This window comes from Lagenorhynchus albirostris, chromosome 1, assembly GCF_949774975.1.
Source record: "Lagenorhynchus albirostris chromosome 1, mLagAlb1.1, whole genome shotgun sequence".
NCBI lineage: Eukaryota > Metazoa > Chordata > Mammalia > Artiodactyla > Delphinidae > Lagenorhynchus > Lagenorhynchus albirostris.
The window spans coordinates 117,976,539-117,999,861 of NC_083095.1; the positions used below are offsets into that span (position 1 = coordinate 117,976,539).

General features: G+C 40.8%; 1 protein-coding gene across 7 annotated transcripts in view; it reads left to right on the plus strand.

Moving 5' to 3' along the window:
• FAM81A (family with sequence similarity 81 member A) overlaps nt 1-23,323 on the plus strand; it is a 124,668-nt gene that overhangs the window by 55,311 nt on the left and 46,034 nt on the right. For 5 of the 7 annotated variants that reach the window (XM_060151160.1, XM_060151163.1, XM_060151164.1 and 2 more), the window contains exons 2-3: nt 15,907-16,003; nt 17,492-17,765. In XM_060151160.1, coding sequence (XP_060007143.1) covers nt 15,984-16,003; nt 17,492-17,765 — 294 coding nt within the window. In that variant the 5' untranslated portion in view covers nt 15,907-15,983. The remainder of the gene's footprint in view (nt 1-15,906; nt 16,004-17,491; nt 17,766-23,323) is intronic. The other 2 variants (XM_060151159.1, XM_060151154.1) reach the window with 1 other exon arrangement.

The window sequence follows — 23,323 nt, forward strand, 5'->3', positions numbered from 1 at the left end:
GGCCTGTGGGTGCCTTCCACACTCACGATGGGGTGACACCCCCTCCCTTTTTGACCCCCAAGGCGCCTTCCTGCGCATGTGCAGACAGGGAAGTTTTCCTTGACCTCAGGAGTGGGCACCTTATCTCTTTACTTTAGCAGAACTCAGCTTCTGCCGCAAGCTTTGTCCTTGGAGTGTCTGGGTGAGAACAAAGCTTCGGTTTTACTCCACTTGACGGACACCGGCTGTCTGGCCCAGGGGCCCATCTATCTCTTGCCTCCTAAAGATGGCTCATCCCTTCTCCAAAATTCCGGCCAGATATAGGGAGAGGTGAACTGCCTCTTAAGAAGGAGACAGGGTGTGCTTATTTATGCTGTTTCATTTTCTTTATACATAATTAGGAGGCACTCCCCCAGTCTGAGCCCCGTTATTAATTTATGGAAAGTTCCTGCTATTACCAGTGGTCCTTCTTTGACCTTCTTATCAGTGCTTTGGCTTTTGAATTAGTCATCCCTGGCCTCAGTTGCACAGCCCTCTGCCTCCTCTTAGTACTGAAAACACATCATTTACGCAGATACCGGCTCTTCACACTATAGAACAATCTTAGCGATTTGACGCAGGGGTGGGGGTAGGGAAGTAGCATTGAAGGTAGCCACAAGTCAAGGGAGCATGCGTTCCTGCAGAGAGGGGCCCCTGGCGGTCAGATGGGAGAAGGGTGAAGGAAGGTGAGGGTGGCCTATGCACACAGAGGGGCTTGTCCTTGATAACTCATCCATCTCTGGCCCAGGGTCGGGCAAGCTCCCCACCTTGGAGAGGAAGATAGCAGGGGTAGAACTTAAAAATTTGAAGGGTCCTCTAAGCTCATAAAATGTTTGCCCCACCTAAATTGTGCCCCAGGGCAAAGCTCTGTTCCCAGGCCCTGGTTATGGTTCTATATAGTACGGAAAATCCAGTTTCAAATCTTGTTCTTAAAAGAAAAAAAAAAAAAGATAACATTATAGCTAGTAAATATTTTCTATGTTACTTCATACTCTTTGTAACCATTATTTTAAAGAGCTATTGGTATCCTTTTGAGTGGATGTTCCATGTTTTAACTACTCTTTTGTTGTTGGACATTTAACCAATAACCATTTATAGAAAATGTTGACATCTAGATAAGGTCACATATTCAGTATGGAAAAAGGCGTGAAGGGTAGAGATTTGATGGACATTAGTTACTGTTGCCCTGTAATTCTAATTTGGTGGTCCTCAGAATGTACAGGGCAAGATTGAGTTCTGTGCATGTCCTGAGGGACTAACAGTTGGACTCCCTTCAAGCTCATGGTCTTTGCAGATTTGGGTTTTTTTTTTTTTTGCGGTACGCGGGCCTCTCACTGCTGTGGCCTCTCCCATTGCGGAGCACAGGCTCCGGACGTGCAGGCTCAGCGGCCATGGCTCACGGGCCCAGCCGCTCCGCGGCATGTGGGATCTTCCCGGACCAGGGCACGAACCTTTGTCTCCTGCATCCGCAGGCGGACTCTCAACCACTGCACCACCAGGAAAGGCCAGATTTGGGTTTTTTTAAGTGAGGGCAGGAAGAAGTAATTTTCTTTCTTTTTTGATGATATAATGAAAAATAAATGGAAGAAGTTAAACAGTATGCATTTAGTTGAAGCCCCCTGTAGTCCTCTGTCTCCCACTCAGAGATGAATATGACGTTGATTTGGTGTTTGTCATTTCTACATTCGTCTTTAGATGTTATAGATTTGGCATATTATTTGGCATATTTTAAACTTTTATGAAAATGTCATCATAGTGTCCATACCCTTCTTCAGCTTGCTTTTTTACTTAATGTATTTGTGAGAGTGGTTCGTGTTGGGACTTGTCATTCTAATCCAGTTATTTCCACAACTGTTTGTTCTTTCACTGCATGAATATATCACAGTTTATCCATCCATTTGCCTAATGATGGGTGTTCAGTACCCCCTCTCTGCCCACTTTTTTGCTCTTAGAAAACAGTGCTGCCTTAAGTACTCTTCTAAAGGTCTGCTGTGGACATGTGTGAGAAGCTTTCTGGGTATTTCTTAGCAGTGGAATTATTGGGTCATGAGGTTTGTTCATCTTCAGCTTTACTAGATATTGAGGATTACTTTCCAAAGTGGTGGTACTTCCCATTCCCACCTGGTGTTCCCATTGTCCCACATGTGCTCCCGTCTATACTCAGTCTGCCAATCTGATGGGATAAATTGGTATCTCTTGTGTTTTTATCTCTTGCAGCAAGTTAGATTTATTTTATAATTTTCTTCCACGGGCCAGAACAGAGCCAGTGTTAGGAAAGAAACTGTTAAAGTTCTTATTCTTTCTATAATATCCTTTTTAAAAAATTTTTTATTTTTAAATTTTATTTTTGGCTGCGTTGGGTCTTTTGCTGCGTGCGGGCTTTCTCTAGTTGCGGTGAGCAGGGGTTACTCTTCATTGCATTGTGCGGGCTTCTCATTGTGGTGGCTTCTCTTGTTGTGGAGCACGGGCTCTAGGCGTGCGGGCTTCAGTAATTGTCGCATGCAGGCTCAGTAGTTGTGGCTTGCGGGCTGTAGAGAGCAGGCTCAGTACTTGTGGTGCACAGGCTTCGTTGCTCTGCGGCATGTGGGATCTTCCCGGACCAGGGCTCCAACCTGTGTCCCCTGCATTAGCAGGCAGATTCTTAACCCCTGTGCCACCAGGGAAGTCCTTCTACAATATCCTTTTGAGATTTTTCTAACACAACCATTTAGATATCTATTAAATGACTTAAAAGTTAGGTTATGAAATAAATATTCTCTTCCCAGTAATCAGAAGTATACCCTATATAATTTGGTGTCAGAGTCCCAGCTGACTGCACCTACCGACGGGGTCCAGGTGACTGCCCCTTGGCTGGTCTCTGCTGTATTCTGTCGGTTAGGAGCAAGTCCCAGGTCCCACCACACTCAGGGGAGGGGTTTACCCAGGTATGAATTCCCGCAGGTTAGGAGCATGGGGGCCACCTCTGCAGGAATCTGGCCTTCACAATAGGTCCCATGTTTCAGTGTCATGGTTTAAATACTCAGCACTGTTAGGACAGTCAGAGACGTTCAGATTTCAGAAGACTGACTTACCCAAGTGTAGTTCTCATCAGAGGTGTCACGTCAGAGTACTAATTCATGATGAGAAGGGAAGCTGGCATGTAGCCTGGGGCTCGAGTTTGCTGATTCCTGTGTTTTCTCCTTTTGTGCACATCCACATGGGAAGCTAAATGATGTGCTTGGTGAGTGCGGGCTCAGGCAAGAGGAGTGACAGGATCATCTGAGTGGCCAGTGTCATTGAGCCCTGACAGCTTCATGCATCCCTGTCCATAATAGGGTTCTTCCTGCTACCCCAGTTTCTTAGGTTCTTGGAAACACTGATCAACTTTGCCTCTCCATACTCTGCTTTTACTAGACATGCTGTGTGTCCCATCTCCCTTTCTGGTTGCCCATTAAGTCTCTAGTTGGAATATAATTCAGTTGATTAAATTCAGCATTTTGAAATGACTTCATTGTAGTCATCTCTCCTTGAGATTCATTCATCCAGCAAACACTTATTGATCAGCTATGTGCCAGGTGCTTGTGACTGTGCTGTGGACAGTACAACTCCTCATGGAGCTCACAGTATAGAGCCGAAGACTGACAGTGAGCCAGTGAGCACAGGCGTGATGACTGCCTTGTTTCTGCTGGGAGTATTGGCGGTATCTTGGGTTGTTCTTACAGATCTGCTGATTTCATCCCTCCTTGATTCTTTAGGTTTCATTGTCAGTGTCTCACCTTAACTTCAGTTTTGAAAGTAGCTTGCAATCTGCCCCACTGACTTTTTATACTACCTGTGTCATTTTGTAGAACAAAGGAAAGAAAAGGAAAACGAGACCAAAAAGTTGAACTAAACCTGGACTATAAATAGTATTTCAGTGTAGATATCCATCAGTCAGGGGCTGCCTAACGAGTATGATAGGTCCATTTAATGGAATATTATGCAGGCATTAAAAATTGTGATATGTATCTTTACATATTGACAGAAAGATGTTCAGGTTATAGTGTTATTTAGGAAATGCAGGGTACACATAGTATAGAGTAGGATTTCATTTTTTTTCATAAAGGAAAATTATATGTATCCTGAAGAGAGATCTTAAAACAAGGTAAATTGATGTACATATCAACACTCTCTGAGTGGTGATTTTCAATTTATTCTTCATACCTTTATGTAGAGCCTAAATTTTTAAATTATATTACTTTATTAATCACAAAAAGCATTTTTCAGTTTAAGGAAAGGTGTTTTTTAAAATGTTCCAAATTTCTTCATACAAAGTATGTGTGTTGCAATTTGTGTGTATGTGTGTGTGTGTGTGTGTGTGGCTTGTGCTGCGAGGCTTGTGAGGTCTTAGTTCCATGACCAGGGATCAAACTCGGGCCCTCGGCAGTGAGAGTGCAGAGTCCTAACCAGTGGACCGCCAGGGTATTCCCACAAATTGTTTTTTTCATGTATGGACTCTGGTTTCAAAAACACAAGTTACAGTAGCATGGCTTCAGTCCAGCTGTAACCTCAGCACACATCGGTGCCGGAGGGACAGCTTTGGCCAAATGAAAAGGTAATAGCAAGTACCTAATGATTTCCCCACTAACCCACCACAGTAAACAATATAATAGGGCTTTAAACAAATGAATACTATATTTGCTGAACCTTTTACATAAAGTTTTACTTTAGAAAACAGATCTATTTTCTGTCAGATGTGATGAAAGGACATTAAGCAGGGAAGAGAAAGGAACAGCCCTTTTTGGAAGCATATCCAGTGCCCCGAGGCCAGACTCTGTTCTGGACACCCCACCACCTCTCTATGGGTGATGCCTGCTGATGAAAAGGCCGGGGCCCTAGGCTCAGATCCCTGATCTCTTCCTTCTTGTGACATCGGGCCAGTTGCTGAACATTTCTAGGTCTCTGTTTCCTCTGGTTAAATGGAGGTGATAAGATCAGACCCTTCACGAATGATCGTGAGGATGAATTCCGTTCATGCCCACAACCATGCTGCATGAATGCCTGACATGGGGTCAGCACTCCAAAGAGGGAGCAGCTGTTAGTTCTGTGGTCCCCAACCCGACAAGCCCACTAGGATCATAGTTATTGGGGAAGCCGGGCTTCAAATAAGGACCTTCCTGACCCCACCACCCATGTCTCCCACGATGGAAAAGTATGTTGGACTGTAGCTGTGGGAAGGGAGAGCGCAAAGGAGGGAAAGGAGAGATGGTAGGGGGAAGGAAAATGGACTGTGGAAAGAGAAAGTTAAGAAGAGGGAAAGAGCAAAAGAAGATGAATGGAGAGGGGTGAGTGGGAGGAAAAGAGAAAATCAAGCGAGAGGAGGCAGTGAGAGGGGAGGGAGAAGAGCTGAATAGCAATGGAGAGAAAGGAGTAAAGAGGCTCTGAGGGAACCCTCAGCCCCTCTTCCCTCCTGGGCCCCATCCTGTCCCTCCCAGGAGGGATTCCTGGTCCAGCATCTGCCACTGCAACCTCTCCCCTATTCTGAGATGCTCTCGCCGCTGGCTGTTCACTGCCCTTGAGTTTCCCATCCCTGATCAGTCCTTGCTGCCCCAGGACAGAGTCCAAGCGTGAGCCTGGCCTCAGAGATCAGTTAAGGAACACTCCCACCTGTCTTCCTAGACACGCCTTCCACTGTTCTCCGCCCTCTCTCCTTTCACTCTATTTTTAACTATAAGGAAATCCGCTTTTTTTTTTCTCCCCACCACCACATTACAACGACTTAATTCATAAATGCTTTGCCTATTTTTTAAATTCTGACACTCAGCAGAACACATCAGTGCTGTATTGTAATAGTAAACTGAAACACTAAATTTTAATGCTTCCGTAAAAATTGTCATTTTAATTTGTTAAGTTCATGTATCATTTTACATTAAAATGATATGTAGGTATTTCTATCCAGTGTCATCTTACTTACAAAAATAGAACAATTTATTGGGATTAATGTTTCCTTTTGTCATTAAATACTATATATGTATCTGAGAATATCTCAGAATCCTTATAATCAAAAATAAATGTTTTGGTTTAGATAATAGCATTTCCCTTTACTCTTCTTTTAACCTCCAAATTCTGTTGACGTATTGCATATTTTGGGCATTGTCATTTTACTCTCTCTTATTTCTTTCAATTCTTCTGTCTTTGCTCTACCTACTGTCCCTTCCCCTGATTTCCCCAGGTTTTTAAACTCATAAACTGGAGATTGATACTATAACAGCAAAATATGGCACGATCAAAACAGTGTACGACCCAGACCTGCCTGATAGTGTTGCAGACCCACTTGTGGTGCTAGAGATGAGATTTATAAACATGCAAGAGCTGATGCCCTCAGGCAAGGGAGCCAGAATTAATAGGAAGATCTGGAAACAATTTTTGATAAGTCACTTAATCCAGTGACATTTATTTTGAATCCTTATTCATTAGGAATATAGATCCCTTTGTTCTGGCAAAGAATCATGATACTAACCAACGAAGAGACCTAACAGATAAACGCTTGCCCACCACACTCGTGAAAAGGGCACCAATTCTGGACAGACGTCAGTGTGTGTTGTGGACTCATGCCATGTGACGTTTTCTCTCGCAGAGAGTGGATAGTGCTTGGTTTGTTACACGGAGGTGTGTTACTGAAAAGCAATCTCAGACAATGAGTGGTGGGTAGACTCCTTTTTCAGAAAGGGGATGTCGCTGGGCTTCTGTAGCTCAGGCAGGATAATTCCAGGTGGATGAAATGACTTTCAGAAGAAGGCATTGCAAAGGTCTCCATTCATTCCCAGGTATTATGTTGAGTGACTAATGTTTGGGATTCGGTCTCAGTAGAGAACTATACTTTTAACTAAACTGTATTCTCTGATGCCTTTATTGCTGCAATTTCTGATACTGGAACGCTAATCATGCTCTCATTGTGTGGATTCTTTTTTTTAAAAAAATATTTATTTATTTATTTTTGGCTGTGTTGGGTCTTCGTTTCTGTGCGAGGGCTCTCTCTAGTTGCAGCGAGCGGGGGCCGCTCTTCATCGCGGTGTGCGGGCCTCTCACTGTCGCGGCCTCTCTTGTTGTGGAGCACAGGCTCCAGACGCGGAGGCTCAGTAGTTGTGGTTCACGGGCCCAGTTGCTCCGCGGCATGTGGGATCGTCCCAGACCAGGACTCGAACCCGTGTCCCCTGCATTAGCAGGCAGATTCTCAACCACTGCGCCACCAGGGAAGTCCATTGTGTGGATTCTTGTAGGTCAGCTCTGTGTCCGTTAAGATTTGAAACGTGCCCTGAAGGAGCATATAAGTTAGTAGGGGAGACAGACTATTAAACACCTAAGAATAATAGGACATAGTAAGTAGTATAAAACACACAGAATAAAGACCTAAAGGATACACACGAGGGAGCCATTTTATTGAATTGAAGGGCTGGTGGGGCCTTACAGGATTAGTACGAGTTTTCTCGGCAGGCAGAGGTGGGAAGAGCATTTCTGATAGAGCACACAGGCAAAGGTATGATGGCAGCAACATGCTGCAGGACGGTGGTAGGTGGGGCGGCTTTGGGGAGGGTTAGAGTTAACTGGGCTCTGGTATGGAGTGGCCAGGGATGAGGCTGAAGAAGGGGTTAGGCTGGGGTGTGTTGAGAGTAAAGGAAGTAGAGGGAATCCCGGAGTGTGGCACAGAGAAAGTATGGCACAACCTCTCTGTTCTCTACTTTGGGAACTCCTACTCATTCTCATCCGTCCTTCCCTGAGCTAGTTGCTACCCAGGAAAAACACAAAGCCCTCTCCCTTTTTCCTCCCCATTTTTTTTTTTAATGTTAAAAATTTTTTTTCTACATTGAGGTGTAATTGACATATAGTGTTATATTAGTCTCAGGTATACAACATAACGACTCTATATTTGTATATATTACAAAATGATCACCACCATAAGTCTGGTTGACATCGGTCAGCACACATGGTTACAAAATTTTTTGTGTGTATGATGAGAACTTTTAAGATTTACTTTCTTAGGATCTTTCAAATATGCAATACAGTATTATTAACTATAGACATCATGCTGACATTACATTCCTATGGCTTATTTATTTTATAGCTGCAAGTCTGTTCCTTTGACCCCCTTCACCCATTTTGCCTACTTCCCAGTGCCTGGCTCTGGCAACGATCATTCCGTTTTCTGTATCTATAAGTTTGGTGGGGTTTTTGTGTGTTTGTTTTGTTTTTTAAGATTTAAAGTAAGATCATACAGTTGCAAATGACAAGATTTTATTCTTTTTTTCTGGCTGAATAGTATTCCACTGTGCATGTGTGTATGTATTTGCGTGTGCGTGGGTGTGTATGTGTGTGTACATCTCACATTATCTATTCATCACACTTAGGTAGTGTCCATATCTTGGCTATTTTAAATAATGCTGCAGTGGACATAAGGGTGAATATAACTTTTTGAGTTAGTGTTTTCTCCCCATGCGTTTCTGTTCATATGATTAGTTAGCCAGTTATCCCAGTGTTTGCTGGTTGGTGGGGATGTCTACCTTTCTCTGTAGGCTGTGAAGCCCTTGAGGGAGGGGATTTTTATCTTACCTGTTTAGGTTGTCTACATAATAGATGCAAAATGTCTCTTAGGTTGGGTTATTCTATAGATTAACACTCCAGCTAAGTTATTTTACAACTTCAGAATTGTAAAGATTCTGTGATTCTAAATATTAACATCTTTCACACTGGCTTAATTTTTGTAGTCTAAATGGCAAAAATTATTATCTTTAATACTGAAGAACTCCTTTGGCATTGTAGATTGTTTGGCCTGAATCACTTTTTTTCTTAAATGCATTTTGTTTAAATTCAAACTTCTTTGTCTAGAAAAGTAAATGTTCACATTTTGAAACTCTAAAAATAACATACTGGATAGATGATGCCAAAACAATGGTTTCAATCAGAAATGCTTTTTGAATCCAACATCTAAATGAGAACTAATTACTGAATCAGATCACAGTTACTAGGCATTGTTTTAAGGCAATTAACAACAGTATTGAGAAACCTAAGTAATGAAATTTTTTTGAATTTTATTTTATTTATTTTTATACAGCAGGTTCTTATTAGTTATCCATTTTATACACATCAGTGTATACATGTCAATCTGAATCTCCCAGTTCATCCTACCCCCCCATCGCCCCCGCTTTCCCCCCTTGGTGTCCATACATTTGTTCTCTACATCTGTGTCTCTATTTCTGCCTTACAAACTGGTTCATCTGTACCATTTTTCTAGATTCCACATAGATGTGTTAAATATACGGTATTTGTTTTTCTCTTTCTGACTTACTTCACTCTGTGTGACAGTCTCTGGGTCCATCCACGTCTCTACAAATGACCCAATTTCATTCCTTTTTATGGCTGAATAATATTTCATTGTATATATGTACCATATCTTCTTTATCCATTCGTCTGTTGATGGGCATTTAGGTTGCTTCCATGACCTGGCTATTGTAAATAATGCTGCAGTGAACATTGGGGTGCATGTGTCTTTTTGAATTATGGTTTTTTCTGGGTATATGCCCAGGAGTGGGATTGCTGGGTCATATGGTAATTCTATTTTTAGTTTTTTAAGGAACCTCCATACTGCTCTCCATAATGGCTGTATCAATTTACATTCCCACCAACAGTGCAAGAGGGTTCCCTTTTCTCCACACCCTCTCCAGCATTTGTTTGTTGTCTGTAAATTTTCTGATGATGCCCATTCTAACCGGTGTGAGGTGATACCTCATTGTAGTTTTGATTTGCACTTCTCTAATAATTAGTGATGTTCAGCGTCTTTTCATGTACCTCTTGGCCATCTGTATGTCTTCTTTGGAGAATTGTCTACTTAGGTCTTCTGCCCATTTTTGGATTGGGTTGTTTGTTTTTTTAATATTGAGCTGCATGAGTTATTTATATATTTTGGAGATTAATCCTTTGTCTGTTGATTTGTTTGCAAATATTTTCTCCCATTTTGAGGGTTGTCTTTTCGTTTTGTTTATGGTTTCCATTGCTGTGCAAAAGCTTTTAAGTTTCATTAGGTCCCATTTGTTTATTTTTGTTTTTATTTCCATTACTCTAGCAGGTATGTCAAAAAAGATCTTGCTGTGATTTATGTCAAAGATTGTCCTTCCTATGTTTTCCTCTGAGAGTTTTATAGTGTCCCATCTTACATTTAGATTTCTAACCCATTTTGAGTTTATTTTTGTATATGGTGTTAGGGAGTGTTCTAATTTCATTCTTTTACATGTAGCTGTCCAGTTTTCCCAGCACCACTTATTGAAGAGACTGTCTTTTCTCTATTGTATGTCCTTGCCTTCTTTGTCATAGATTAGTTCACCATAGGTGCGTGGGTTTGTCTCTGGGCTTTCTATACTGTTCCATTGATCTGTATTTCTGTTTTTGTGCCAGTACCATATTGTCTTGATTACTGTAGCTTTGTAGTATAGTCTGAAGTCAGGGAGTCTGGTTCCTCCAGCTCTGTTGTTTTCTCTCAAGATTGCTTTGGCTATTTGGGGTCTTTTGTGTCTCCATACAAATTTTATGATTTTTTGTTCTAGTTCTGTAAAATATGCCATTGGTAATTTGATAGGGATTGCATTGAATCTGTAGATTCAATATACTATACTACTTTGGGTAGTATAGTCATTTTCACAATATTGATTCTTGCAATCCAAGAACATGGTATTTCTCTCCATCTGTTTTGTGTCATCTTTGATTTCTTTCATCAGTGTCTTATGGTTTTCTGAGTACAGCTCTTTTACCTCCTTAATTATGTTTATTCCTAGGTATTTTATTCTTTTTGTTGCAGTGGTGAATGGGATTGTTTCCTTAATTTCTCTTTCTGATCTTTCATCATTAGTGTATAGGGATGCAAGAGATTTCTGTGCATTAATTTTGTGTCCCACAACTTTACCAAATTCATTGATTAACTCTAGCAGTTTTCTGGTGGCATCTTTAGGATTCTCTATGTATAGTATCATGTCGTCTGCAAACAGTGACAGTTTTACTTCTTCTTTTCCAATTTGTATTCTTTTTATTTCTTTTTCTTCTCTGATTGCTGTGGCTAGGACTTCCAAAACTATGTTGAGTAAGAGTGGTGAGAGTGGACATCCTTGTCTTGTTCCTGATCTTAGAGGAAATAGTTTCAGTTTTTCACCATTGAGAATGATGTTTCCTGTGGGTTTATCATCTGTGGCCTTTGTTATGTTGAGGTAGGTTCCCTCTATGCCCACTTTCTGGAGAGTTTTTATCATAAATGGGTGTTGAATTTTGTCAAAAGTTTTTTCTGCATCTATTGAGATGACCATATGGTTTTTATCCTTCAGTTTGTTAAATGGTGTATCACATTGATTGATTTGCATATATTGAAGGATCCTTGCATCCCTGGGATAAATCCCACTTGATCATGGTGTATGATCCTTTTAATGTGTTGTTGGATTCTGTTTGCTAGTATTTTGTTGAGGATTTTTGCATCTATATTCATCAGTGATATTGGTCTGTAATTTTCTTTTTTTGTAGTACCTTTGTCTGGTTTTGGTATCAGGGTGATGGTGGCCCTGTAGAATGAGTTTGGGAGTGTTCCTTCCTGTGCAGTTTTTGGGAAGAGTTTGAGAAGGATGGGTGTTAGCGCTTCTCTAAATGTTTGATACAATTCACCTTTGAGGCTATCTGGTCCTGGACTTCCGTTTGTTGGAAGATTTTTTTGTGTGTGTGTTTTTTTTTGTAGTATGCGGGCCTGTCACTGTTGTGGCCTCTACAGTTGCGGAGTATAGGCTCCAGACGTGCAGGCTCAGCGGCCATGGCTCATGGGCCTAGCCGCTCCGTGGCATGTGGGATCTTCCCGGACCGGGGCACGAACCCATGTCCCCTGCATCAGCAGGCAGACTGTCAACCACTGCACCACGAGGGAAGCCCTGTTGGACGATTTTTAATCACAATTTCAATTTCATTGTTTGTGATTGGTCTGTTTATATTTTCTGTTTCTTCCTGGTTCAGTCTTGGAAGGTTATACCTTTCTACGAATTTGTCCATTTCTTCCAGGTTGTCCATTTTATTGGCATAGAATTGCTTGTAGTAGTCTCTTTTGATGCTTTGTATTTCTGCGGTGTCTGTTGTAACTTCTCCTTTTTCATTTCTAATTTTATTGATTTGAGTCCTCTCCCTCTTTTTCTTGATGAGTCTGACTAAAGGTTTATCAATTTTGTTTATCTTCTCAAAGAACCAGCTTTTAGTCTTATTGATATTTGCTATTGTTTTCTTTGTTTCTATTTCATTTATTTCTGCTCTGATCTTTATGATTTCTTTTCTTCTGCTAACTTTGGGTTTTGTTTGTTCTTCTTTCTCTGGTTCCTTTAGGTGTAAGGTTAGATTTTTTATTTGAGATTTTTCTTGTTTCTTGAGATAGGATTGTATTGCTACAAACTCCCCTCTTAGAACTGCTTTCGCTGAATCCCATCATTTTTAGATCGTTGTGTTTTCATTGTCATTTGCCTCTAGGTATTTTTTGATTTCCTCTTTGATTTCTTCAGTGATCTCTTGGTTATTTAGTAACGTATTGTTTAGCCTCCATGTGTTTGTGTTTTTTACATTTTTTCCCTGTAATTTATTTCTAATCTCATTGCATTGTGGTTGGAAAAGATATGATTGATATGATTTCAATCAAATCAAGGAAGTCATTGATATGATTTCAGTTTTCTTAAATTTACCAAGGCTTGATTTGTGACCCAAGATGTGATCTGTTCTGGAGAATGTTCTGTGTGCACTTGAGAAGAAAGTGTAATCTGCTGTTTTTGGGTGGAATGTCCTATAAATGTCAATTAAATGTATCTGGTCTATTGTGTCATTTAAAGCTTGTGTTTCCTTATTAATTTTCTGTTTGGATGATCTGTCCATTGGTGCCAGTGTGGTGTTAATGTCCCCCACTGTTATTGTGTTGCTGTCAATTTCTTCTTTTATAGCTGTTAGCATTTGCCTTATGTGTTGAGGTGCTCCTGTGTTGGGTGCATATATATTTATAATTGTTATATTTTCTTCTTGGATTGATCCCTTGATCATTATGTAGTGTCCTTCCTTGTTTCTTGTAACATGCTTTATTTTAAAGTCTATTTTATCTGGTATGAGTATTGCTACTCCAGCTCTCTTTTGATTTCCATTTGCATGGAATATCTTTTTCTGTCCCCTCACTTTCAGTCTGTATGTGTCCCTAGGTCTGAAGTGGGTCGCTTGTAGACAGCATATATATGGGTCTTGTTTTTGTATTGATTGAGCAAGCCTGTGTCTTTTGGTTGGAGCCTTTAATCCATTCACGTTTAAGGTAATTATCGATATGTATGTTCCTATGACCATTTTCTTAATTGTTTTGGGTTTGTTTTTATAGGTTCTTTTCTTCTCTTGTGTTTCCCACTTAGAGAAGTTCCTTTAGCATTTGTTGTAGAGCTGGTTTGGTGGTGCTGAATTCTCTTAGCTTTTGCTTGTCTGTAAAGCTTTTGATTTCTCCGTCGAATCTGAATGAGATCCTTGCCGGGTAGAGTAATCTTGGTTGTAGGTTCTTCCCTTTTATCACTTTAAGTATATCGTGCCACTCCCTTCTGGCTTATAGAGTTTCTGCTGAGAAATCAGCTGTTAACCTTATTGGAGTTCCCTTGTATGTTATTTGTCATTTTTCCTTTGTTGCTTTTAATAATTTTTCTTTGTCTTTAGTTTTTGTCAATTTGATTACTATGTGTCTTGGCATGTTTCTCCTTGGGTTTATCCTGCCTGGGACTCTGTGCTTCCTGGACTTGGGTGGCTGTTTCCTTTCCCATGTTAGGCGAGTTTTCAACTATAATCTCTTCAAATATTTTCTCGTGTCCTTTCTCTCTCTCTTCTCCTTCTGGCACCCCTATAATGTGAATGTTGGTGTCTGCATTTCTTTTCATTCTTTTTTCTTATTCTGTTCTGCGGCAGTGAATTCTGTCATTCTGTCTTCCAGGTCACTTATCTGTTATTCTGCCTCAGTTATTCTGCTGTTGATTCCTTCTACTGTGTTTTTCATTTCAGTTATTGTATTGTTCATCTCTGTTTGTTTGTTCTTTAATTCTTCTTGGTGTTTGTTAAACATTTCTTGCATCTTCTTGATCTTTGCCTCCATTCTTTTTCCGAGGTCCTGGATCATCTTCACTGTTATTATTCTGAATTCTTTTTCTGGCAGGTCTCCTATCTCCACTTCATTTAGCTGTTTTTCTGGGGTTTTATCTTGCTCCTTCATCTGGTACATAGTCCTCTGCCTTTTCATTTTGTCTATTGTGCTGTGAATGTGGTTTTCTTTCCACAGGCTGCAGGACTGTAGTTCTTCTTGCTTCTGCTGTCTGCCCTCTGGTGGATGAGGCTATCTAAGAGGCCTGTGCAAGCTTCCTGATGGGAGGGACTGGTGGTGGGTAGAGCTGGGTGTTGCTCTGATGGGCAGAGCTCAGTAAAACTTTAATCCACTTGTCTGCTGATGGGTGGGGCTGAGTTCCCTCCCTGTTGGTTGTTTGGCCTGAGGCGACCCAGCACTGGAGCCTGCAGGCTCTTTGGTGGGGCTAATGGCGGACTCCAGGAGGGCTCACGCCAAGGAGTACTTCCCAGAACTTCTGCTGCCAGTGTCCTTGTCCCCGCGGTGAGCCACAGCCGCCCCCCCGCCTCTGCAGGAGACCCTCCAACACTAGCAGGTAGGTCTGGTTCAGTCTCCTGTGGGGTCACTGCTCCTTCCCCCTGGGTCCTGTTGCGCACACTACTTTGTGTGTGATCTTCAAGAGTGGAGTCTGTTTCCCCCTGTCCTGTCAAAGCCCTGCAATCAAATCCCAGTCGCCTTCAAAGTCTGATTTTCTGGTAATTCCTCCTCCTGTTGCTGGACTCCCAGTTTGAGAAGCCTGTCGTGGGGCTCAGAACCTTCACTCCAGTTGGTGGACTTCTGTGGTATAAATGTTCTCCAGTTTGTGAGTCACCCACCCAGCGGTTATGGGATTTGATTTTACTGTGATTGCGCCTCTCCTACTGTCTCACTGCGGCTTCTCCTTTGTCTTTGGATGTGGGATATCTTTTTTGGTGAGTTCCAGTGTCTTCCTGTCGATGACTGTTCAGCAGTTAGTTGTGATTCTGGTGCTCTTGCAAGAGGGAGTGAGCGCACGTCCTTCTACTCCGCCATCTTGAACCAATCTCCAGTAATGAGAAATTTTTAAAACCATCCGATTTTGTTCAGATTTCTAATGCATTGTGATGATCAACTCTTCCTTTTATATGCCTGATGTAATATGAATGATTATATCTTATAATACAGTTTCAAGGTTTTATTTATTTATTTTTTTTAATGTCTTTATTGGAGTATAATTGCTTTCACTTTGAAGGTTTTAATGAAGAGTATCATTCTCATTCCCTTAGTGGATAGCTAAGTTCCCCCAAATCAGATCCCGTTGATCATGCATTGTTTTGTTAAGATTAATGTTTAAATAATGCTCTTCATTTGCTACGGAATTTGCTAAATTTGCTGAGATCAAATTTCCTAACGTAGTTTCCTGTACATTCCTGTGGAGAAGTACAGGACTGACTAAGTCTATTGAAGAAACTATGTTGTTTCTTTAAAAGTGGTTTCTCAAGCTTGAGATGCAGATACGGGGTGAGAAAACTTAAGGAAACTCCATTTGACAGTCCTTGTTGATCTATCTAGCAGAAGCATTTTGATGTTTGACTCTTTTCTCCTTATTTAGAGACATCTTCTGTTTCTATTGTATATAAGATATAAGGTATTTAATAATATAATTGATCAGCATGGCAGCATAATTTTTGATCCCCTTAGTAAATTAATAATAAGCTTTAGAGGTCATTTAAGTTGTAGATATAAACCGTTAAATAATTTAATGCTTATTTTTTCAACAGATGTGAACTATTAAAAAGAAAATGGCCCAACGGAGTACTGTATTTCCTTCTCTTGTCACCGAGGAAAGGTATAATATATGGAAAATATGCATCTAAGGTATACTTTTTCTTTCCACCAATTCCATGAGGGCTGTTAGTGGGTGTGATCATTATAAAAGAAGCCTTGTGGCTGTTACATTATCCAACAATGACTTTTTTCGAGGGCAAGAGTAGGATACTGTGGACTATTCAGTGACCCTGACAGGTGGAGATTTCACAGTAGCCCTTCAGTACAGTTGCACTTCTGGTCAACAGTGAAACGTACCTCTGGAGGTTTGGGGGCTGATACCCCTGCTCACCCTTTTATTTATTTATTAAAAAAAAATTTATTTGTTTGGTTGCACTGGGTCTCAGTTGCGGCCGGTGGGCTCGTTAGTTGAGGCACACGAACTCAGTTGCAGCATGCATGTGGGATTGAGTTCCCTGACCAGGGATTGAACTTGGGCCCCCTGCCTTGGGAGCGCAGAGTCTTAACCACTGCGCCACTAGGGAAGTCCCCCTGCTAACCCTTTTATTTATTTTTATTTTTTAAAATAAATTTATTTATTTATGGCTGTGTTGGGTCTTTGTTCTGCTCATGGGCTTTCTCTAGTTGCGGCGAGCGGGGGCTACTCTTCGTTGCAGCGCGTGGGCTTCTCATTGCGGTGGCTTCTCTTGTTGTGGAGCACGGGCTCCAGGCGCGCAGGCTTCAGTAGCTCTGGCACGTGGGCTCAGTAGTTGTGGCTTGTGGGCTCTAGAGCGCAGGCTCAGTAGTTGTGTGACACAGGCTTAGTTGCTCCGTGGCAGGTGGGATCTTCCTGGACCAAGGCTCACACCTGTGTCCCCTGCATTGGCAGGTGGAATCTTAACCACTGTGCCACCAGGGAAGTCCCTGCTAACCCTTTTAAATCAGAAGTGGCGTGTCCATAGGCCAGAATTGGCTCATAGCAGTACATTGTTTGGCCTGGATCATCTTAAATACTTTTTTAATGAACTGTTAACATTTTAAGAAATCAGGTGACTTCACATACAAGCCTACATTTCCTGCCTCTTGTTGAAATATCACATGACCTGGAAAAATGGATCTGCATTCCCAGATGGTCACTCATGGGTGGAGCAGAATCGTGGCTCCCTTTAGTTGAGGAACGCCCTGTCAGTTCTGCAAAGTCCCCACCACTCCCTAGTGTATTCTCTGTGGTATGCTTCCCTCATTTATGTCCCCTGCCTGACCCTTGTAAGCATTTGAGTTTGTAGCCACTGCTTTAGAGGGAGGGAGGAGAAGGGCAGGTCCAGCAATTTTGTTAATAAGCTTTGATCTTCCAGCCTCTTGCTTTGGGAGGTCATGGAGCCCGCTACCAGCGCACTTAACTCTCTGGGGACCATTGTTTAAAGTTGCTGCCTGGCTCACCAAGAAAACTCTTTGCGAGTAGAAACCCTGCCTCAAATCCCCTTTAGCTTGTAGGGATAGATAATTTGCCTCTCCTTTTCTGGGAAGTCTTGAAGTCATTCTTGAAAAATGACTGTTTCCCAATTGACAACCCTAATAATGTGGGGCTCCCTTCCGTAGGCGAGTTAGAACGATGCCCCGACACAGCCAGTCCCTGACCATGGCACCCTACTCATCCGTAAGCCTAGTGGAGCAACTGGAAGACAGGATCCTCTGCCACGAGAAAACCACGGCCGCCCTCGTGGAGCATGCCTTCCGGATCAAAGACGACATCGTCAACAGCTTGCAGAAAATGCAAAACAAAGGGGGAGGCGACCGCTTGGCCAGGCTTTTCTTGGAGGAGCACATCAGAAACATAACTGCCATAGTGAAGCAACTGAATCGGGATATCGAGGTAAGGCGTGTGGAAGTCAGGTGGGCTGCGTTCCTTTCCACAGACCTGTTCCATGTCTGATGCCTCCCTCCCAAGCAGTACTGTGTTCAGACCAAAGTTGTCTGTCTTGTCTAGTCTTAAGGATGGCCAAGGAAACAGCTTGAACAAATATATTAAATGTATTCCAGTATTTGATAGCGGTTACTGTCAGTGTTATTTGTGTTTAATCTCAATGTACCTTGCTGATTACTAAATCACTTTTGTTTTGTTCGGCTCTCAAGGGAAAGAGAGAGAACCAGTCAAATAGTTTCCCTGTAATACCCTTCGTGTAGCTGAAGACAGCTATTAAATCAATTACTAGGTCAGCCTTTGCTGCTTCAGAGTAAATGTTTCTAGGTCATAATGATTATAAATAATACAGTTTATTACTCAGACAATCTAGGGATGTGAATCACTTCTCGGACTCCCTTTTATTGCTTTATTTTTCCCTAAAGTGAACCCAATAAAAAGCCAATATTGTCTATTTTTAGAGTTTGTAAATATACTGCTTTTTATTGAGCAGTCTCAGGGACCACAGAATTTAATTCAGAAAGCTTAAGATCATTTAGGGCCTGGGCTAACATCACTGAATGATGTCAGTATCCTACATGTGTAGTTTGAAAATGTATGAATAAAAGATATATGACTAGATTAAGGAAAATCTTTATTTCACATCATGGAGATTGTTTTTTTTTTTTTTTTTTTTTTTTGGCTGTGCCATGCAGCTTGTGGGATGTTAGTTCCCCATCCAGGGATTGAACCCGCTCCCTCAGCAGTGAAAGCGTGGAGTCCTAACCACTGGACCACCAGAGAATTCCCTGGATATTGCGTTTTAGTTATGCTTCCTGAAATCAAGACTCATTTTTTTCCAATGTCAGATTTGTATTTATTTATTTTAATAGCTTTATTGAGGTATAACTTAAAAGCCACAAAAATCCACCCATTGTAAGCGTACAATTTGTGCAACCATCAACACAGTTCAGTTGTAAAACCTTTCAATCACTCTGCAAATTTATATAAGCCTGTTTGCCGATAATCCCTCCTTCCACCCCAGACCCAGGCAACCACTAATTTGCCTTCTGTCTCTATAAGTAATTTGTCTTTTCCGAACATTTTGTATAAATGGAATCTTACAATCTGAAGTCCTTTGCATCTGGCTTCTTGCACTTAGCATAATCTTTTTGAGGTTCAGCCATGTTCTGGCATGTATCAACATTTCATTTATATTTATGTCCCAGTAGTATCCTGTTGTGTGGATATGCAGCATTCCTTTTATCCATTTATTAGTTGATGGACATTTGGGTTGTTTCCAGTTTTTAGCTATTGTGAATAAAGCTGCTGTGAACATGTGTACACGTCTTTGTGTGGAGATATATTTTCATTTCTCTTGGGTAAATTGCTAGGCGTGGACTTGCTGAGTCTTGCAGTAAGCTTGTGTTTAACTTTTTAAAACATAGCCAAACAATTTTCCAAAGTGGCTATACCATTTTACAATCCTACCAGCAATGTGTGAGGGTTCCAGTTTCTCCACATCCTCACCAACACTTGCTGTTATCTGTCTGTTTGATTATAGTCATTATAGTGGATGTGTAGTGGTATTTCATTGCACTATTAATTTGCATTTCCCTAATGACTAATGATGTTGAGCACTTTTTCATGTCCTTATCAGTCATTTGTGTGTCTTCTTTGGTGAAGTGTCTACTCGAGTCTTCTGCCCATTTTTAAAAATTATTTTTTTATTGTGTGTAAGATATTTATCACTTTAACCATTTTAAAGTGTGCAGTTCATTGACATTAATTACATTCACAGTGCTGTATGCAACCATCACCACTATCGGTTTTCAAAACTTTTCGATTGTCCCAAACAGAAACTCTGTTCCCACTAAACAATAATTCCCCATTCCACTCTCACCTCAAGCCCCAGGTGACCTCTGTTCTACTTTCTGTCTCTATGAATTTCCCTATTCTAGGTTTATCACATAAGTGCAATCACACAATATTTGCCCTTTTGTGTCTGGGTCATTTCACTTAGCGTAATGTTTTCAAGATTTATCCATGTTGTAGCATGTGTCAGAATCCATTTTTTTTTAATTTAGTAATTTATTTTTTATAAATTTATTTATTTAGTTTTGGCTGCGTTGGGTCTTCATTGCTGCACGCGGGTTTTCTCTAGTTGCGGTGAGCGGGGGCTACTCTTCGTTGCGGTGCGCGGGCTTCTCATTGTAGTGGCTTCTCTTGTTGCGGAGCACGGGCTCTAGGTGCACGGGCTTCAGTAGTTGTGGCACATGGGCTCAGTAGTTGTGGCTCACGGGTTCTAGAGCGCAGGCTCAGTAGTTGTGGCGCACGAGCTTAGTTGCTCCGCGGCATGTGGGATCTTCCCAGACCAGGACTCGAACCCGTGTTCCCTGCATTAACAGGCGGATTCTTAACCACTGTGCCACCAGGGAAGTCCCAGAATCCATTTTTAAATTAGGTTATTTGTCTTGTTATTGAGTTGTAAATTTTCTTTATATAGTCTAAATACAGGTCCCTTATCAGATATGTGATTTGCAAAATATTTTCTCCGATTCTTTGGCTTATATTTTCATTCTTCCAATGGTGTCTTTTGAAGCACAAATTTTACAAATTTTAATGAAGTCCAGCTTATCAGGTTCTTTTATGGTTTATATTTTTGGTGTTGTGTCTTAAGAACTGTTTGCTTAACCCAAGGTCACAAGGCTTTTCTGCTCTGTTTACTTCAAAAGTTAATTTTAGTTTTTACCTTTAGGTTTATGATACATTTTGAGTTAATTTTCATGTATGAAGTGAGATTAAAGGTCTAAGTTAGATTTTCCTTGAATATCATATGAAAAACATTTATCATTTTCCCATTTGTCCCTTTGTTAAAAAAGAATGGATCATAAAATTTAAGGGTTAATTTCTAAATTCCTTTGATCTTTATGGCTTTCCTATGGTAATACCACATTGCCTTAATTTCTAGCTTTAGAGAAATCATGATTTCAAATCATTTTGAAATCATGTAGTGTAAGTCCTCCAACTTTGCTCTTTTTTTCAAAATTGTTTCAGCTATTCTAGGTCCTTTGCATTTTCATATAGATTTTAGGATTAGCTCGTCAGTTTCTATAAAAAGCCTGCTGAGATTTTGACAGAGACTGCTTTGAATGAGATCAATTTGGGGAGAATTTCTATCTTAATTTTGAGTCTTTGATTGTTTCAAAGAATCAATTCTTGGTTTTATTATCTTTTCCTGTTTGCTTTTTTGTTTTATATTTCATTGCTTTCAATTCTATATTGTTTCCTTTTTCTCCGCTTGCTTTAGTTTGTTTTTCTTTTTCTAGTTTCTTAACGTGGAAACTTAGGGAATTGGTTTGAGATCTTTCTTCTTTTCTGATAGTGGTGTTTAAAGCCATAATGTGTCCTCTAAGCACTGCTTTGGCTGCTTCCATGAGTTTTGGTATGTTGTGTTTTTGTTTTCATCCAGTTCAAAATATTAAAGTTTCCCTTGTGGTTTCCTTTTTTGGTGCATGTGTTACTTAGAAGTGTGTTATTTAATTTCCAGATGTTTGGGGTTTCCCCAAACTTATTTCTGTTGTGAATCTCTAATTTAATTTCACGTGGGCAGAGCACATACTTTGTATATTTTTAATCTCTTTAAATTTATTGAGACTCTTTTTCAGTTATTGAAATATCCAGTTTTTATTGTTGAATTGTCTATTGCTCCTTTCAGTTCTGTCAGTTTCACTTCATGTATTTTGGGGCTTTCTTGTTACGTGTGTATACATTTATAATGTGTATATTTTCCTGAGGTAGTGATTCTTCTGTCATTATAAGATGTCTCTCTTTATCTCTAGTAATATTTCTTGTCTTAAAGTCTATTTTGCCTAATATTAATACAGCTATCCTGGCTCTTTTATGGCTGCTGTTTGCATAGTTGATTTCCTTTTTTGATGCTTCTCACTCACCTTATACCTAAGTGAGGTCCTAGTGTACCACATGCTTAACAGTTTTCACTGTCCTTTCAGATTACCGCATACACTTTACTAAGGACAGAGATTTACTCAGAGTTGTACTCTAATTGAAGTACATTTGTCTTCAGGGTTCTAAAATTTCTGGTCTATCCTTCTTTTGATGTTTAAAGAAAAGGACCATATGTTTGTTATAAGGGGATGTCATGGATCTTTGTTGCTTTGGTGACTGATGGCATCCATTCCAATTTCTTTGGGTCATAGCAATTTTATTTCCCTTTGGAGCTTGAAATCTGTGCAGAGTGTTCCAATGACAGGAGTGCCATCCCTGCAGCTGTACCTGTAGGATGCTGGGCAGTGGTTCCTGCTGCCTGGACCCTAGGAAATACCTTTTCTTTTCTCTTTTTTTTTTTTTTTTTTGATGTGGACCAATTTCAAAGTCTTTATTGAATTTGTTACAATATTTTATGTTTTGGTTTTTTTGGCCATGAGGCATGTGGGATCTTAGCTCCCTAACCAGGGATCAAACCCATACCCACTGCACTGGAAGGCAAAGTCTTAACCACTGGACCGCCAGGGAAGTCCCAGAAATACCTTTCGTGTCTCTTTCTCAGTCTGGATCCCCAGCTACCCTGTTGATTGTGTGCACTTCTCCCCTATATCCTTCCAATAAATTCCAGATTTTCCAACTAAGTTAGCCAGAGTCAGGTTCAATTGCCGGCAGCCAAAGAACTCTACTGGTATCCAGGGGGCATAGAACGCTTAAGAGATTGCTGTAGATAATTTACTTGTTTTTGGAAGGTGGTGTCTATATTTAGAATGATCTTTCCAGTTTTATATTTGAGTGCTAAAGCAATTTTATCCCAGAGGCTGAATAACTTGGCAACCCCAAGTCGACACTTTCACAAAATTAAAAAAACCCAACTTAAACATTTCAGTTTTGAAAAGAGAGATATATTAGGGGGCTGATAGCCCTGCTGCACTCAAATCTAGAGAGGGCGATAGATAAAATCAAAGTGATTGGGGATAAATAATGATTCTCAGATTCCTGTTCCCTCCACCAGTGGCAAGAAATGTGTCACAAAAAAATGCAAACACCCCTATGTTCCATGTTAGAAGGTAATGTGACCTCCCCATTTCTCTATGGGTACTCTGCTGGGTTCTCTTTGTTTATGTGGGTGGCGGACAGACCAGAGACTGGAGACAGTCTATTCCACATTACTGTCCTCAGGTCAAAGCAGAGAGTGTAACTCTACCCTTAGAAAGCTCTGGACTGAATTTTTTCTGTCCCCTTAAGAGGGGATAGTGCTTTAGCTGCAGCTGTGGGATCTGGGGAATAACTTTCCCTTTGTACTAATCCAACCATCAGAACCATTTAAAATATATAATTTACAACCTCAGCTGAGCCCTCAGAGCTGTTGAAAAGTTCCTTCATTCTAGGAAGCCCTCACTACCAGTTCCCTCCCTGGCCCCAGTTCTTTTTCCCTTAATGTATCCTGGGCACCCAGCACTTGATGCTGTTACCGTAGTATTTACTGAATAGGACTGACATTGTTTCTTTGCAAGTCTGTATCC